The 16,206-nt window shown below is 37.3% G+C and overlaps 1 protein-coding gene across 1 annotated transcript; it reads left to right on the top strand.

Moving 5' to 3' along the window:
• Positions 1-46: 46 nt before the first annotated feature.
• Positions 47-11,603, top strand: LOC134796186 (uncharacterized). The gene is made up of 11 exons (XM_063768174.1): positions 47-187; positions 260-327; positions 1,059-1,168; positions 5,860-6,090; positions 6,421-6,535; positions 6,864-6,924; positions 7,444-7,567; positions 7,936-8,071; positions 8,284-8,436; positions 8,858-9,006; positions 9,656-11,603. The coding sequence occupies exons 1-11, from the start codon at positions 85-87 to the stop codon at positions 11,574-11,576; spliced, it is 3,171 nt and encodes a 1,056-aa protein (XP_063624244.1). The 5' UTR covers positions 47-84; the 3' UTR covers positions 11,577-11,603.
• Positions 11,604-16,206: the final 4,603 nt, after the last annotated feature.

The raw sequence follows: 16,206 nt of genomic DNA, 5'->3' as shown, positions 1-16,206 counted from the left end.
TGAAATTGCGTTCATTCGAATGCTTAGATTGATACTGATTTTCAGGATATTTTAAGTAATGCCGGTATAGTACTTTTTTGAAAGATGATCAAATTTCTATACTTGCTTTCAGTAATAGCATTTTATTTAATAAAAGATATCGAATGTTCGAATATATATGATGCACTACGAAATTACTACGATAGTGGTGAGTTTATTAGAAAATATCCAATTTCAGCGGTACATGTCGGATTTTAATTGAAATAACATTAATTTCCAGATATACACACACAGTTTGAAAAGGAATGGAAGCAATATAGGCATGCTTTCGAAAACGAAATCGCATCGGTAGGTAACTATACTCGGTATTATGTATAGATATGTAAATTGGTTAACCCTTTACCAGGCTTAGGGATATATATTTCCCACATACGGCACTTCAAACATGTGATCTATGTTCGATGAGTAAGACTGACATTCGATTGTCATTTTTGAACTGTCAGCCTGGTAAAGGGTTAAGTTGAAATGGGTCTGGGCAGGGCACATCAGCCGAATGCACCCGGAGCGCTGGGCCAAATTGGCCACGGACTGGATCCCACAGGATGTATCTCGAGGTAGAGGAAGACCCAAACGGAGATGGGATGATACATTCTGTATAGAGGGGCGGGATGTGCATTGGACAGGACCAAATGGCGTGAAAGAGGGGAGGCCTTTGCCCGCAGTGGGACTCTTTCATACGCTCGTAAAAAAATGTATATTGGTACTACCCGTTCAATGATGTAAATAGGTCTTCTGGAAGAGATCTCTTTTAGTAGTAGTAGATAGTATCTTTATTGTTCAAAAACACGTAACAAAAGTAACACACAATTAGGAAAAAGTAAGTTTGCTTGTGTAGGTACTTTTTGGAAGATCGGGCCTTTTTCTACTGACCAAGTTGGGTGTGTTTAAGTATAAATTTAAATACTCGTATGTCTGAATTCGAAATAAAAATATTTTGGTGATAATCTTTTACGGACTTAGGGACATATTTAACATTATTATGGGAAAGCACAATTTTACCTATTTTCGAATAATTTCAGAGTCTGCAGCAAAACTTCGGTTCCAAAGCTCTAAATATCTACGAGCCGGATAGGCAAGATGCACACTACCTTGCAGGAGGCTTCCATCTAACAGACGGTGTGGTGATGGTGTCAGTATTCCCTTTAGTATCCTATAAAATATAGTGTATTTCTACTGTTAACTATTGAAAACGATTCAACGGCACAACACTGTTTTTCGAAGTATGAGCACATCACGAGCCTTCGGGAGAAAGCCATCTTGACGGCGGTTAGATCGATAGCGTCGTTTAGGTTTCATGCAGTTTTAAAACAGGATTCCATCGGTTAGAAGCTCAGTTCGTTGTAAGTTGTTACTACATAGATCGGGACTAGGGATTGCTGGCCAAGTAATTATGGACCCACTGACGCACGTCATGACGTCGCGGCTCGGACAAAATCCATTGCCACTCGAGTGCACATGTTTCGCAGTCTAGTTTGCATGCTTTACTCGTACAGAACAGAATACTATTTATAGCTGTAGTAAGTAGACACTGAGGTACGTAAACTACAACGTCGCTCTTTAAAAATAATTAAAATCATTAACCCTTTGATCGTCGAAGACGTCTGACCTACTGACGCGCACGGCTACCTACAGCCCAATATTGACTTTGAGAATTCCGACAAGGATTACTTTGACGCATGACGCGCGCGCTGCACACGACAGGCGTGGCGTTTAAAGGGTTAAAGTCTTCACGGAACGGCTTTATGCACTTGCTTGGATGCTTTAAAAAGTTTTTACTAAATTTTAAACAAGGAAAATCTCGCAAAGTTACAAGTTATGCGCAAGATAGGGTAATTTTTACTGTAAACAGTGCATTCACATACGCAACACAACGCACATAGGTCGGAAATCACGATTTAGGCCGCTAAAAATATTTTATTGCATTTATGCGCTTTATATACGATTCTGAACTAAGAAAACATATTTTTAGATAAATACAATTATTATTTTTAAATTTGTGGCCCTTTTTTCCAAAAAAATTTTGATTTTGCTCCTCCTCGCTTGATTATTTTATATATTAATAATGATATATATTACAGTAAATAAATATGTATTTTCTTCCATTGAATATATAAATAATAAAATACACATATATTTATACATATATATTATATTTAGGTATAAGAGTAACATATGTATTACAGAAACTAATAGAAATATACAAAGGTTATTATCTAATATTATTACGACAGATACATTTACTCAAAAATATTAACTTAAATTAATTAATAATTAAATAAATAAACCCACGCCACATTTAATCATCATCATATCTTAAAGAAGAATCCTCCTCATCGCTTGGGTAGCATTGATCATTCTCCGCTCTCGCCTTATGTGGCTCAGCAGAAATCAATAGCTGCATAGTTTCTGACAGAAATAATTTAACTCAAGGTTTCGTTAACTTTCTCGTACTGCTGATAAGCGGATCGGAGGTCAAAACCAAGCTATGGTAAATGTCTAGATTGCAGTATTCTCTAGAAAACTTTCGGGCATAGTTTAAACGATATGACCGAAAGTGTTTGTTTCGGGCTTCTGCAGCTTCCTCCGAAAGTTGTTCAAAGGGAACTATTAAGTTTTCAATAATATGTAATTCTGCCATGGATCAGTATTTTGTGCATTGTCGGTGTCATCGGATGCCACTCATACAAATTTATATAAAGCTTTGCCGTTTCTAGAGCGTATGACCGGAGCGGCGGAGCTTCCTTCCAACCAAGATTCATTAGATATCAGAAAATTTTCCACAATGCGACGTGATCTAATCCATCTCTTTTTAAATTCTGATTTAAAATGTGAAAATTTACGCTTCATGTTCTTTTTTTCTTCATCTCCGTCACCTGAGCGCATAAGGAGATAATTTTCCAAAAAGTCCAATTTTTCAGTTATTGACTGAAAATTTTGTTCATTTAACTCAGCGGTCGGCAACAAGCGGCGGCTTTCACTTGCGGCCCGCGAGCCTCTCTGGCATTTTTTTATGAAATATTGACAAACGACAATGTCTGATAAAGTCATAAATATTAACAAAGTGCGGCCCGCGTCAACTTCGTTAACTACTATGTGGCCCTTGACTGCTAAAAGGTTGCCGACCGCTGATTTAACTTATCAGACAGGTATTTTCGAGTAACAACTTTAAAACCAGAGGCATTTGATGAACCTAGAATAACAGAAAAGACATTTTAACGCTTATGAAAAAAAAACGTAATAATTTGCTATTTCCGATTTTTTTTTTGAAACTCGATATTTTACAAAGTGCCCAAAAGTGCCCCCAATTTTTTCATAAAATGTAAAGATATAGTTGATTTATAGAATGATATAAAAAATATCACTAGGACGGGCCCGGAAGCATAGTATTTTCACAATTGAATATGAAAAAATAACAAAATGTTCATCAAGAAAAGGGTCATGTTTAGTGGGTTATATATACAGGGTGGAAAGGCACGACGATCCTTCCCGGAAGTATTAGGTCGTTTAAGTGATACAGAGACTATTGGTAATGGTAAGAATCGTTAATTGAGTAAAAAATAAAAATTGCAAAAATACTACTTTTTAACTGTGGTGATAACCCTATAGCATGTGCACATGACGGCTAGATTAAGGATCTCCGTCGGGAAAGCTCGGGACTTTACACTTTTTTCCGATCGTTGACAGTATCGCAATGATGTATGAATGACGCATAAATGTTAAATAAATCAAATGCATGCAAAAATATTACAAACAATTTTATTACTTTCTTAGATAATTACTTTTTTCCAATATTTAATACTATCTTCTTTTCACATACGGTGTTCAAATGTACCTCCGTGTATTACAACGCCGCCGCAGCCCGTACCCGAGTATGTCGATGCACATGCGATATAGTGTATGCTCTTCGTCATTTATCCTCCGCAGAAAGCACCAATTAGCCTTTGTCTCATTTCGTCCGCAGTTTCACATTCCGTTTGGTTTGGTACACCATATCTTTTACACAGCCCCACAAATTTAAATAGCCACGAGCATCTAACATTTTTATTTGAAGAATATGACATTCAATAAGTATAGTTCAATGAAAATTTAATTTCAAACATCAGACGGTCTGTCTATTTCCTACCACGCAAGAAGGTTTGTTAGTTAGGTATTTAAGAAGTATTTATTCTTGATTTATTCTTAGTATTTCATTTTTGCAAGTTCATTTGGTGCAACTAACACAACCTACTTGTTATTTTTAATTATTTTAGATAGTTTCCAATTATTCGAAAATAATTTTGTGAAACGTGTTAAGAAACTAAAACCTTTTTATCAGTCAAGGAAACCAGAGATATTTATAAGACGATTGCGTACTTTTGAGTGGTTGTCAATGTCACCATTTGAACTGTCGTTGTAAACAATGTTGTGGTTAGTATTATTAATATTAAGGAATAACATAACTATTTCATTCAAGTATTGAACAAGTGGAACCACTAAGAAAGCGAAAATCCTGCAATGATTCTTACCGTGCTGTAAGCAGACCTAAAAATGGTTAGATGGCAACAAATTAGCATAATTTCCTGTCGAATACTGATTGTTTACAAGTAAGTTCATTGACCCTGTCACCTGTTAGGGTTAGAACAAAGTAGTTTTTTGCGTGGATGTTTAAAAGGTCATAATTTAGAAACGGTTGCCCATATTAACATAGTTTCTATGGAGAAAATATAGATCTTAGGCTAAACTATCTCCCATTTCCGGAAAGGATCGTCGTGCCTTTCCACCCTGTATATCATAAAATAAATATTTCTAATTCAAAATAATTGAAAATAATAGAAACTTACCTGAATTTTCGATATCCATCACTTTCACTGACAAATAAACTCCACAAAAATAAATATTGGCTTAGAAATGTTTGCTTCGGATAACAGTGCTAAGAACCGCGTGTGCAACGTATGTGATGACTGACTTTTGAGAACCTGGTAGATTACCTACGTAACTGATAAGGGTGGTGGTGGAGTGGAATTAATTCCGTGAAGATGTGGTGTTATTCGAGAACTAATTAGTTTTGCGATAAGCCGACTTTTAGAAAGTTGACTTTTGGCGGACTAAATCGCGATTTCCGACCTATGTGCAACGTTTCAACTAAATAAATGTTATCGATAGAAATTGCAAATTCTGCGCCAGTTGGATCGCAGAACCGTGTTCAATTCGAACGCTGGGTATTTATATATACCTACCGCTTTGTGTCACAATGAAATATAATATGCAAATGGTTAACATGAAGCCAAATGGCATTATTTACGAATTAAGCGGGTGCAAACGAATTAGGGATGCGTCGAGTGTGGATATTCGGGATGGCAAACAGGAGTTTAAAGCTTTCATAAAAGGAAAAATAAATTATGTTCAAATATAGACGAATAAACAAGACCGACAATGATTCTAGAAAGTCGCATTCCTCTTGTAATTTTATTGTCAGCTTATTGCCAGAAGGTGTCACTATAAACGCAGCAGGTCACAGTTTCAATTCTAAACCATTTTATTCGGCGCTTACCTCTGTTTTTGGGTGTACCGTAGCGCCATCTTTTGAACGGAAGCTGAGCTATTTTGAAGTAGGTCTTAGTTCTATCCATTTTTTCGAGTCTTAGACCTCTTGTCAAACAAACTTCCGTTCAACCGACAGCGCTTAATATTAGAATAGAAGAATGCGAATTTGTATTGACACTGTCAGTCTTCTTGTTTTATTCGTCCATGGTTCATTTACTAATTCAAACTTTACTGACCAAAGTATTCTTATTTAATTTTGCTTCAAAAGAAGAGTAATATAATTATCGTAACTTTCAGATATTTCTTTGAAATGGTATTAAGAGAACTGCCAGGTTTGATAGGACCGAAGCTGAATTTAGACCTGCCCTCTAACCACGTGAAGTTGGAGTCGAAAGTAGATCGCATGTTTATTGACACGACATACTATGTAGCGAGGAACTCCTCCTCTGTGATATACGCCAGTCCAGATGACCAGAAAGACCTCTCACCCTTCAGCTTACAGCAGGTCGACAATTTCGGAAGAGTGGCGTAAGTATTTACAGGTTCTGGCAAAATACACCTTCCAGCTTGATTAGCCATGTTCGAACTGACAATTACGCTGTGATGTGTGTGATGTGATGTTGTCAAGTGCTTAAGTTTGGAAATCTAGTTCCCACAAAACATATGGCACCTTACAACGCCAAATGAACACGATGTTTACTTACTTCTAGTTTGAAAGTTGTGACAAAATATGCCTTTAGTCGCGCTATGGGGCGCTGTCGTCGTGCACGCTCCTACTGTTAGAGGTTACATTTGAAACACTTTGTACGCGTTCATTTGTCTAGGTTTGGAATGAATGTTTGTTTTATTATTTTACAGAATAGTAGTCGAAGACTGCTCATTATCCGGTATTTCGATAGCAACTATGAACGGGGACTCTGTCAACATGGGACACAGCACGTTCATGCTCAGCAATTGCCAGTTTACGGTTGAGGTGGGTATACAGAAACGGGAATTGATTAAATTTGCTAAATATAAGTATGATCCGTTCAAATATGTAGCCTACTTAGTTTCGTCCCATGAGCTAAATTTATTAAACAGCAGTGTTTTAGACTTTAATAAAATAATATGTGCTAAAATTCAAAAAAGATTCCCTAACTGTTAATTCTTTTTTATCGGCAAATTACTGAATATTGGGAATGTTGTTTCATATCTATATGTATAAGTAAGAATAAGATAGCTGCCCTTATACACTATTAAAATAAGCAATTATTTAGAGATGGAAAAATACTTCAAAATGATAGCGATAATTATTGTTATAGATATCAACACCTAACTCAGGAGCACCGCCAGTGATTGCGCCATATTTCCCTAAGGGGCCAAGTGAGTGTTCCAACTCTTTTCAAGTCCAATTAAGTCCTTTAAATGAATACTTTTTATTTGTATATTAACTTTCTGTGTAACAAATACCTCCTTGGTTCTCTTAAAACGACAAGTTGATCGGGTCATTCACAGGTTTAAATTCAAATTTCACTTTCCTAAAGGTAAATTTTAATAACGCAAAGATCCACTATTTGGTACCTACAGTTCAATACTAAATTTTAGGCGAAATAAGTCACAATTATTTTGCTTCTCAAAATTAGATCTGCTTATCTTTTGCTTTTGGAAACAGAACTGAAAACATATTTTAACGAAGTTGTAGGAAACATACGGTATGCAAATAATTAATAGAGTTAGACCAAGAAAAGTCTGCAGCAATTTTGATAGCCCGTGCAGTGCAAGTGTTATTTTAAACGTCAAACTTCTATGAATTTGTGACGTATAAATAACACTTGCACTGCGTGGGCTATCATAATAGCTGCAGACTTTGTTGGTCTAACTCTATGTTATTTTCCATGGCAGAGGAAAAGCTGGAAATTGTAATTTCGAAGCCCATTCGCGAGGAATTGCATACAAAGCTGCAGGGAGCTATGTATAGCTACATCAACACTACTGTTGTGCTCGGAAGCAAAGTGTCCAATTTCAGGTACCTACGTTACCGTTACCTCCTTTATTAAGTATATAATTTATCTACCCTCGTAGCCCGTATCTTGCACTGGCACGAATATGTTGTAGTTGTTGAACAGATTTAAACAAGTGAATATTTAAAATGCAGAACTATAAAATAGCATGGTATAATAATATACTCCGCCTGGTACTCTCTTCCCGTCTTTTCGTGGTCACGTGACTGACACAAGCCTACGTCATCATGCGACAGCGTTATATGATAATATGCGATAGCGCTATATAAAGTGGCAATGTTATTGTGACGTAGGCTTGTATCACTCTGGGAAGAGAATACCATGTTTTATTAGACTATGATAAAATAGTATATAAATTGTTATTATCTTGTAGAAATAGTCAACACCAGCTGTTTAAAAGCTACGCTGAGTTTATGACGGACTATGTTGCAAAAGTAAATCAGAAGACATTGACAGCGAACAAAGGACACGTCAACCTGGCGAATTACGAAATTCTTATGAACACAGAAGTACCAATTCATTTTTATTAATTTTTATTTAGCACATCTCGTAAAAGTCGTTTACAGACGCCTGATGCCGTTTGGGATCATGGGTCCGACATGGGTTAAAATACTATCTACCCACTTGTTGTTTGTCATTAGGCTTTTTCTTTGTACCTATATCTTAAATAAAGCAATAGTCCAGACCATACTGAGTGTCCTTGTTTAATGACATGTTTTAGACGGACAAGGCAAAATGGCAGTGCCACATGGCTCTGAAAGACGTGATGTTGTACGGACTTGACACAGCTTACGTGGCGCGCTCTGGAGGGCCTTATAAAGACGGCTCGGAGCCTAATACCGCGGCTGATGCAGTTATCTTCAGTTCCATACAGGTACGCAAGAGAAAATAGTTATTAATTGTAGAAGATACATGAAGTCTATGAAAAAATCATGCCCTCAGATTTGATTTATATATTACTTCGTAATATATAAACAAGCGGGTGCGGGTGGCGCAAGATCGGTCATTGTGGCACTCTTTGGGGGAGGCCTATGTCCAGCAGTGGACGTCCCCTGGCTGATATGATGGTGATGATGATGATTACTTCGTAAACAAGAAGTGGGCCAGTACATTGGTGGTTACACAACGCGATCTGACACCTAAATTCTGGTCCACTTCGTTTCGCCTGTAAGGCCAGTTTTTACGAAGCAATATACCTTTAAATCAATGGCCCCCGAGTTTAGCACGACGCCTTTTCTTTTTGAATCGGATTCATTAAGTCGTCGAGTATTTTAATGTAATGTGATCTTTTTTAGATACATGGTAAAGTTACCCATGAAGACGATGGCAAAGGAAGTACGACGCATGATTTTGCTGCCGAACTGACGGACATCGCTGTGAACATTATTATCGACATACAGGAAGGACAGACCAAGTTACGAGATATTCTTTTGACGGGTTGGAGGTACATATTTTAGTTTACTTAGTTCAGATGTAAAAAAATATATATTTGTAACGATAAGTAACTTCAATATTGGTTTTAACCTACAAGGATAACACTGAAAGTTTTTAGAACATGTAAAACCGTCTTAAGGCAATTATTTTATTGTTGCTAATCATGATCATTTTTGGAAACGCGTACCTACTTACGCGTTTTTTCTATAAATAGCATTTTAAAAAGCACATGGTTTTTATTTTAAACTTATGACAATGCGCCTATGATCGCAGCTACACAACTATGGCAACGCCTGAGTATGCAATTTAAAAAATAACAAATGACAATCACTTCTTTTTCTTTTTTTATAAGTAATACATTTCAGAAGCTTTCAGTGTCACCTATGTTATGTCCTTAATAACGACTGGAAGTAAATATGAGACATATTTGAGATATAATATTTAAAACTTTCGCGTTTTGAACACATATTAACTCACATTTATAGACGGGTGTACGGTAAATAAAGGTAATAAAGTAAATTCGCGATAGACCCGTCTATAAATGCGAGTTAATATTTGAGATATGTAAGTAAGCATTAGAGCACCAGCGATATATGAGCTGCATTTGATAGTGTCTACTTAAGTTATTTCTAATGTTTTCTTTCTGGTTCCTCTTCAAGGTCTTTGGAGTTCTCAATTACCCCGTGGGAAACACAATATACAGATCGGCACGGATATCAATCGTTGGTGTATGGTCATATGCTGAACGAGATACCAGTACGAATTAAAGATCACTTGACAAGTATATTAGGTGCACCCATCGATGAAAATAAGCAAGGCGACGATGACAACAACTATGGTGATGATGGTGATGGTGGTGATGTGGCTGGTAATGACGAAGAGGGAAGGGATGAAAATGGAAGTGTAGATGACAATGACGATTATGGGGATAACACTGCTAAAGAAAAGCAATTGAATAATAAAGATGAATTCTTTTCTGATGGTCTTGACGAGAATTTCTTCTCGGATGAAGAGTTCTTTTCTGACGATGTTCTTGATGAAAATTTCTTCAGTGACGATAATGTACAAAATGATTTTTTGTCGGAATTTGAAACTGATGGCAAACAAGATAATGTTGAAGACGTAGGTGTAGATGATAAAGTATTGGGTGGTGAAAAGCCAAGTGGAAATGGCGAAGTTAATAATGAAGGAGTGGAAGACGATGACGGAAAACTTATGGCTGTCAGTGATGCAGAAAATGCGGAAGTTTTGAAAGACACAGCAGATGATGGAGGTGTAAACGATGATGATGAAGGCGATGTAGATACAAATGCAGAAGCCAATGTTGGTGTAGATGATGACGCAGTAGCGGACAACGAAGGTAACATTGCAACATTCAAGAGTGATGATAATGATGGAAATGTGGGCAGCCAAGGTAAATTAGAGAGTGTCAATACCGTTAGTGATAGAGAAGATATGGCTGACGATGATGGGCAGCGTATTTCAGGCGATGGAGTAAATGCGGACGTCTCTGAGGAAACAAATATGGGCGTCGACGATGATACTATTGGGTGGCCGGTTCAGGATGATGCTGTTGATGAAGAGGAGTCGGTGATTTCACAGGATGGATTCAATAAACAAGTCTTGGATGGTAAAAGTGTCAAAGGAGATGGCTTCTTATCTGACGACTTTTTAGATAAAGATTTTTTCAGTGACGACAATTTAAAGGAAGATTTTATCTCCGACATGACAGCAGAAAACAATGAAGCTCCACTTAATGAAGCAGTTGAAGACGGAGCTGAAGGTGCAGTTGAAGATGAGGACAAAGGTGCAGTGGAAGATGAGGACGAAGGTGCAGTGGAAGATGGAGACGAAGGTGCAGTTGAAGATGTGGAAGGTAGACACGAAGAAGCAGTTGAGGACGATGATGGAAAACAAATAAACGATGATGTCGCTGTAGATGATGATAATATAAAGAAAGATTTCTTGTCTGACGAACATATACAAAAAGATTTCTTGTCTGACGAACATATACAAAAAGATTTCTTGTCTGATGACCACATAGAGGACAACTTTTTTTCTGATGATCAGTTAGAAAAGGGGTTTTTTACCGACGACAATACAAACTCCCAGGGAGATGTTGCTACTAATGGCCTTCAGAGTGACAATGGCGATGGAGGAGGGAAAGTATCTGACGATGCTATTAATGAAGACGTAAATGACAGGGCTGATATTAAGGCTAGTTCTGTTGAAGACAATAATGGAGAAATTGCAGACAACGATCGTGGAAATAACAATGATGAACAGAACGCTGGCGACACAGGTGTAAAAAAGATGTGGGCTTTCGATTCTGAGGAGGGTAAGCCCTTTTTAGATGAAAATTTCTTTAGTGATGATAACATTGAGAGACGTTCCATGGCAGATAAGTCACAAAGATACGGTGCAAATAATCATACCGACGATTTACATGCTGTCACAATTGAAGGTGAAAATACTCAAAAAGGTAATGACTCCTCGGACGATATACAGGTTCTGCCAACCAACGTACATAACACTCGTCGACAGCAAAATCTGCATATGTTAGAAAATGAGATTCGTTGAAATGCTTGCAATAAAGTAATGTTTTTTTGTATTGCCTTATTTTGTCAAATTCCATAAATAAAAATTCATAAGTTTGAATAAATTCCTGCACTACATGCAAAAAACCCGACAGGGTTATGTGAGACGCGTCATCGCCGCAGCAGCGGGCCTAAATACTAATTTATTTATTTAGTTACCAATCAAAAATTGTATAACCAGGGGCCGCTATACTTAATTCGCGGTTGTTTGCCAGGCTTGTAAACTTTGTCAATGTCAATGTTCTGTGTTATGGTGGCTGTGGAACTGGAAAGTCGTTTTTTATGCTCTGTCCATAGGCTAAAGTATAATAATCTTGTAAGGTCTTTATTGTCTTAGTAACTTTTACAACCCCAAACCGCTACTGCGTGGCGTGGTCCAACGAATGCTTACGCGCTTGCTGCACATCGCACCTCTCGTACAGTTGAATGGGGAATAGTATTAGTGCTTCTAAAGTCTGAATGTATGGGCTGCCTTACATTCCACGACTCTACTCTTTCCGCACAGACTCTATGACAAAATGATTAGCTTAAAAACATATTTTTGGTCTATTTTTCTCGTAACCGAAGTGAAAGCAGAGTGCTTCCTAGCGTTATTCATTTTAACCTCTAATTATGTCGACCTTCTCTTAAGACTGCACCGGCCGTCCAGTGGCGACCTCATTACGGAATAAACCAATTAATATCTGTATGGTTTTTTTCACATAGTTTTATTTTGCTTCATCAATCATCATCTAAACGGCTAATCGCTGGCCCAATATTACAGGGTTCTATCTTACATTTTCAAGATAGTTGAAATTCGACTTAATGTCACTAAGACAATGTTCAAATTTCAGTTCGATAAAAGTGTAACATAGAACTCTGTAATATTGGGCCAGCGAAATGGTAGCCACTTTTTTCTGTTTCAAAATTAAGTAGGTAAAATGAAGTCAAAATTAAGTAGGTAAGTAATATAGTATTAAAACTATAGACCAAAAGTTGGGTAATCAATAGAACTAAATACAACATTGATATACTGGAATGGATTGGTATATTAGAAAACGTAATCCTCCAATGAGGACCGCCACTGGACGGACGATGCCCTCTTAACTCAGATTAGGTAATGATTACGCTCGTATTTATAAAATAAGATATGCACAAAAAATACACAAATAAAACAATATTTATTAAAAATAAACTGCGTCAAAAAGCGGACTAAAATTAGTTGCATTTATACGAGTATATCAGAAAAACTGCTTTCTAAAGATGACAACATAACAGCTGCTTCAGATTGTAACATTGTAACCTTTGTACAGGACTACAGGTCAGTCGATATTTATAGTAGCTGTCAATATTTTTACAGACAGTCAGCTATTGTAAATAAAAGCTGATTAAAACGCAGCCAACTAAACTATCGTACCTATCACATGGAACTGCCTTGCTAACATTACACAGCGTTGAAGGGTCTGCCACCTCGCCCGTGACCAAATTGTCACTTCTAGCGAATACTCGGTATGCAGGCGCTGCCACCTACAGTTCGTGCGAGCTCCCTTGTGCGTTGTAGGATCTTATGGCCTAAATAAATTAACTTAAACTTTACATTCACAGCCAATAAATAGGGGTCTCCTATGCTGTAAGTAGATAAATAGTTACTAACCTACGACATTTCTTTTCTGCTACTCCGCTTCAACTCACAAGTTGTAACATCAAAGTACATTACCTTACAGTAATGTAAATGTACTAATTCGTAATTGTCTTCAAAAATATAATAATGTTCTGTAATAGTTCTCGTCGTAGGTTGTGTCGGGTTCTTTAACAGCTTTAGTCGACACATGCCAATGTCGCATTGGGAGCCCCTTGTGCCTGTAGTGGAGTAGAATTTTATTTTAGTAATATGTATAAACTTAAATGTATTTAAAACCGACCACTGACTAACAGTCCGCCGGACGATATTGGTCGGTCAGTTGTTCGGAACTGTCAAATTTTTGTTCTAACTGACAGGCCGATATCGTCCGGCGGCCTGTTAGTCAGTGGTCGGCTTTATAATGGTATTTGAGATCTTGGTTCATTTGAAACATCTACCTATACATTACAAATAGTAACTGTTATGTTCAACCAAACTCCCAAAGGGTTCATTAGCACTTATACATTTCGTATGTGTTTTTTTTAAACGAATGAGTTTTAGTATAATAATAATTATGTCGTGAATTAGTAACTTTTAATTTAGCAAACAGTAGTAAGCCACCTGTTACGGCACGACAGATTTTTTAAACATCCTTTAGAGCAAGATTGAGAGGAACAGACGCAGGAAAGCTCAGACTCACATATCTCAGCCAAATAAAAGATAAAGTGTCTGTCGTATCGTATGAGGAAGTAAAAAGGCTGGCCAAGCAAAGAGAAGAGTGGCGATTACTACACCGACAAGAGTAAGCTCTTAAATATTGATGATTATCTAGCAACTTACAATGTATTGGGGAACCAGCATGACAGAAAATATTTTCGATTAAAGAAAAACCGCACACATATTCGTTCATTTGTTTCCGGGCTATGATGCCAGAGGTGGGCGCACAGATACGAAAGTTAAACTTATACCAACCCTCTTTTGTAACGGCGGTTATAACCCAAGAAAAAAATCTGCAAGCACAGGAAACTTACCTCCCGTACGATGGTATCCATATCTTCATTTCGGGATTGCCCGAATCTTCCTTCATTTTCCTCCTGCGGTAATTCGCAGTAGAAGTCTTGTAGAAGAACCTTTCTGGCTTCGTAGGACGCCACTTGGTAAGAGTTGATTTAGGCCTGAAGACCCTGATAACATTTTGTCGCAACGCACTCGCTCGGCGATTTATTGATATAGTCTTGGTTGGCTTTGGTTTAAAGGATTTTGACGCTACTTTTGGAGTTCTCGTTACTGAAGTTGAGAAGTCAGTCTAAAAATATGAAAGTCATGTAGTTACCTATTTGGATAAACGAGCTACTAAGTTAAACAAGCGACTAGACCAAATTTTGATTACCTACTTACTGCAAATATTTGTCTATTTCTCATCTTATAGGTACAAGCTCAAACATAAAAATTTGGATGTTACCAAATCAATCTGCTTACATTGCTTAGGGCCACTTGCGTTATTCGGGGTTAGTCACTGACTCGGGGTTAACCGGTTAAACCCCACCAGTACGAGTACAATTTAACCCTGTGTTAACGGTTAACTCTGAGTTAATGGCAAACCCTGGGTGGTCTGGTGCAAGTGGCTCTTACTGTACCATCCTTTGTTTACAGCGTTCAATTCAAATCATATTATGTTATATAAAAGTTTAGTACAGGGATACAAACAAATTCCCTTTATTTACAGTTACACTAACTATCTACAGTATAATTACGAGTATATTAGATATTTGTTTACTTCCTCTTTCACACTGCTCTTTATTCGCTCGCGCACGTACTCATTTACAATTGAAACCACAGTGAATCGTATCTTCATTCATCATCTAGCAGTCAATTATGAGTACATCCTCCCAATCTTACGTTACTATAGGCACATAAACAGATGCATACCACACGGAAAAAAATCTTACGATAGATTCCCAAAAGTCCCTCACAACATTTGAAAACTGGCTCGATTCGACTTTCTTGGTAGTTCTTGATGGTCTTGGTTCTACATTCCCGCTAGTTTTTGACGCTTTGATCGATGTTCTTGTTACTCGTATTGTACTTGGTTGTACATTCCCGCTGGTTTTTGACGCTTTGATCGATGTTCTTGTTATTATACTTGGTTGTACTTTCTTGCTGGCTTTTGACACTTTGTTCGATTTTGTTGTAGTACTTAGCACCCTCTTCTTAGGTGCCTTTGACACTTTGACCACTTTCTTTATCTTAACAGTGCGAGTACGAGTAATTGACGTCGAACTTTCAGTGGTACGTGTAGGTTCAGAGTATTCGATATACTTTGTAGTTCCTTTGTAAAGCCAAGACGGTAACATTGCCGCAAAATTAAGGTGTGACCCAGGGGCCTCCGCTGCTTTAAATTCTGGAATCAATGAGCGTTTTTAGGATCCCGTACCCAAAGGTTAAAACGGGACACTATTACTAAGACTTCACTGTCCGTCTGTCTGTCTGTCACCAGGCTGTATATCATGAACCGTGATAGCTAGGCAGTTGTAATTTTCACAGATGATTTATTTCTGTTGCCGCAATAACAACAAATACTAAAAAGTACGGAACCGGCCCTCGGTGGGCGAGTCCAACTCGCACTTGTCCGGTTTTTGACTATAGCTGTAGTGTATACGAGGGCAGATCCGAAAGTTGTTAGCTGCTCCGGCTCTACTCATGCGATTGCAGTATGATTTATACCATTATGAGGGATATTTCAATGGTAATTATGGCCATTATTTAATTTTTTACTTATATGTTAATTTTTTATATAATATATTTATTACTGAAAGCTGTTTTGTATGGAGTTATAAATTACGAGTACTAAGAAAAAAACTATTTTTTTTTACAATTAGATGAATCTCGTATTGAAATCTTTAAGAATCAACTTATATTTACCCGGGTCTAATTATTCGGTTCCTTCTGCTATTGTCGATGTATAATGGATAAATAATTTTATATGATAAAGCACATTTTTGAATAAGTATCT

Source organism: Cydia splendana, chromosome 13, assembly GCF_910591565.1.
Source record: "Cydia splendana chromosome 13, ilCydSple1.2, whole genome shotgun sequence".
In the NCBI taxonomy this organism is placed as follows: Eukaryota; Metazoa; Arthropoda; class Insecta; order Lepidoptera; family Tortricidae; genus Cydia; species Cydia splendana.
Note: the sequence above shows the minus strand (reverse complement) of the source record. Positions and strands in the feature narration are given on the sequence as shown.

Bases quoted from the DNA above. Each gene is read 5' to 3' on its own strand.
- LOC134796186 (XM_063768174.1), top strand. From the start codon at position 85: ATGATCAAATTTCTATACTTGCTTTCAGTAATAGCATTTTATTTAATA. The intron at 328-1,058 runs GTAGGTAACTAT...GAATAATTTCAG, and splicing joins TCGAAAACGAAATCGCATCG to AGTCTGCAGCAAAACTTCGG. The intron at 7,568-7,935 runs GTACCTACGTTA...ATTATCTTGTAG, and splicing joins AGCAAAGTGTCCAATTTCAG to AAATAGTCAACACCAGCTGT.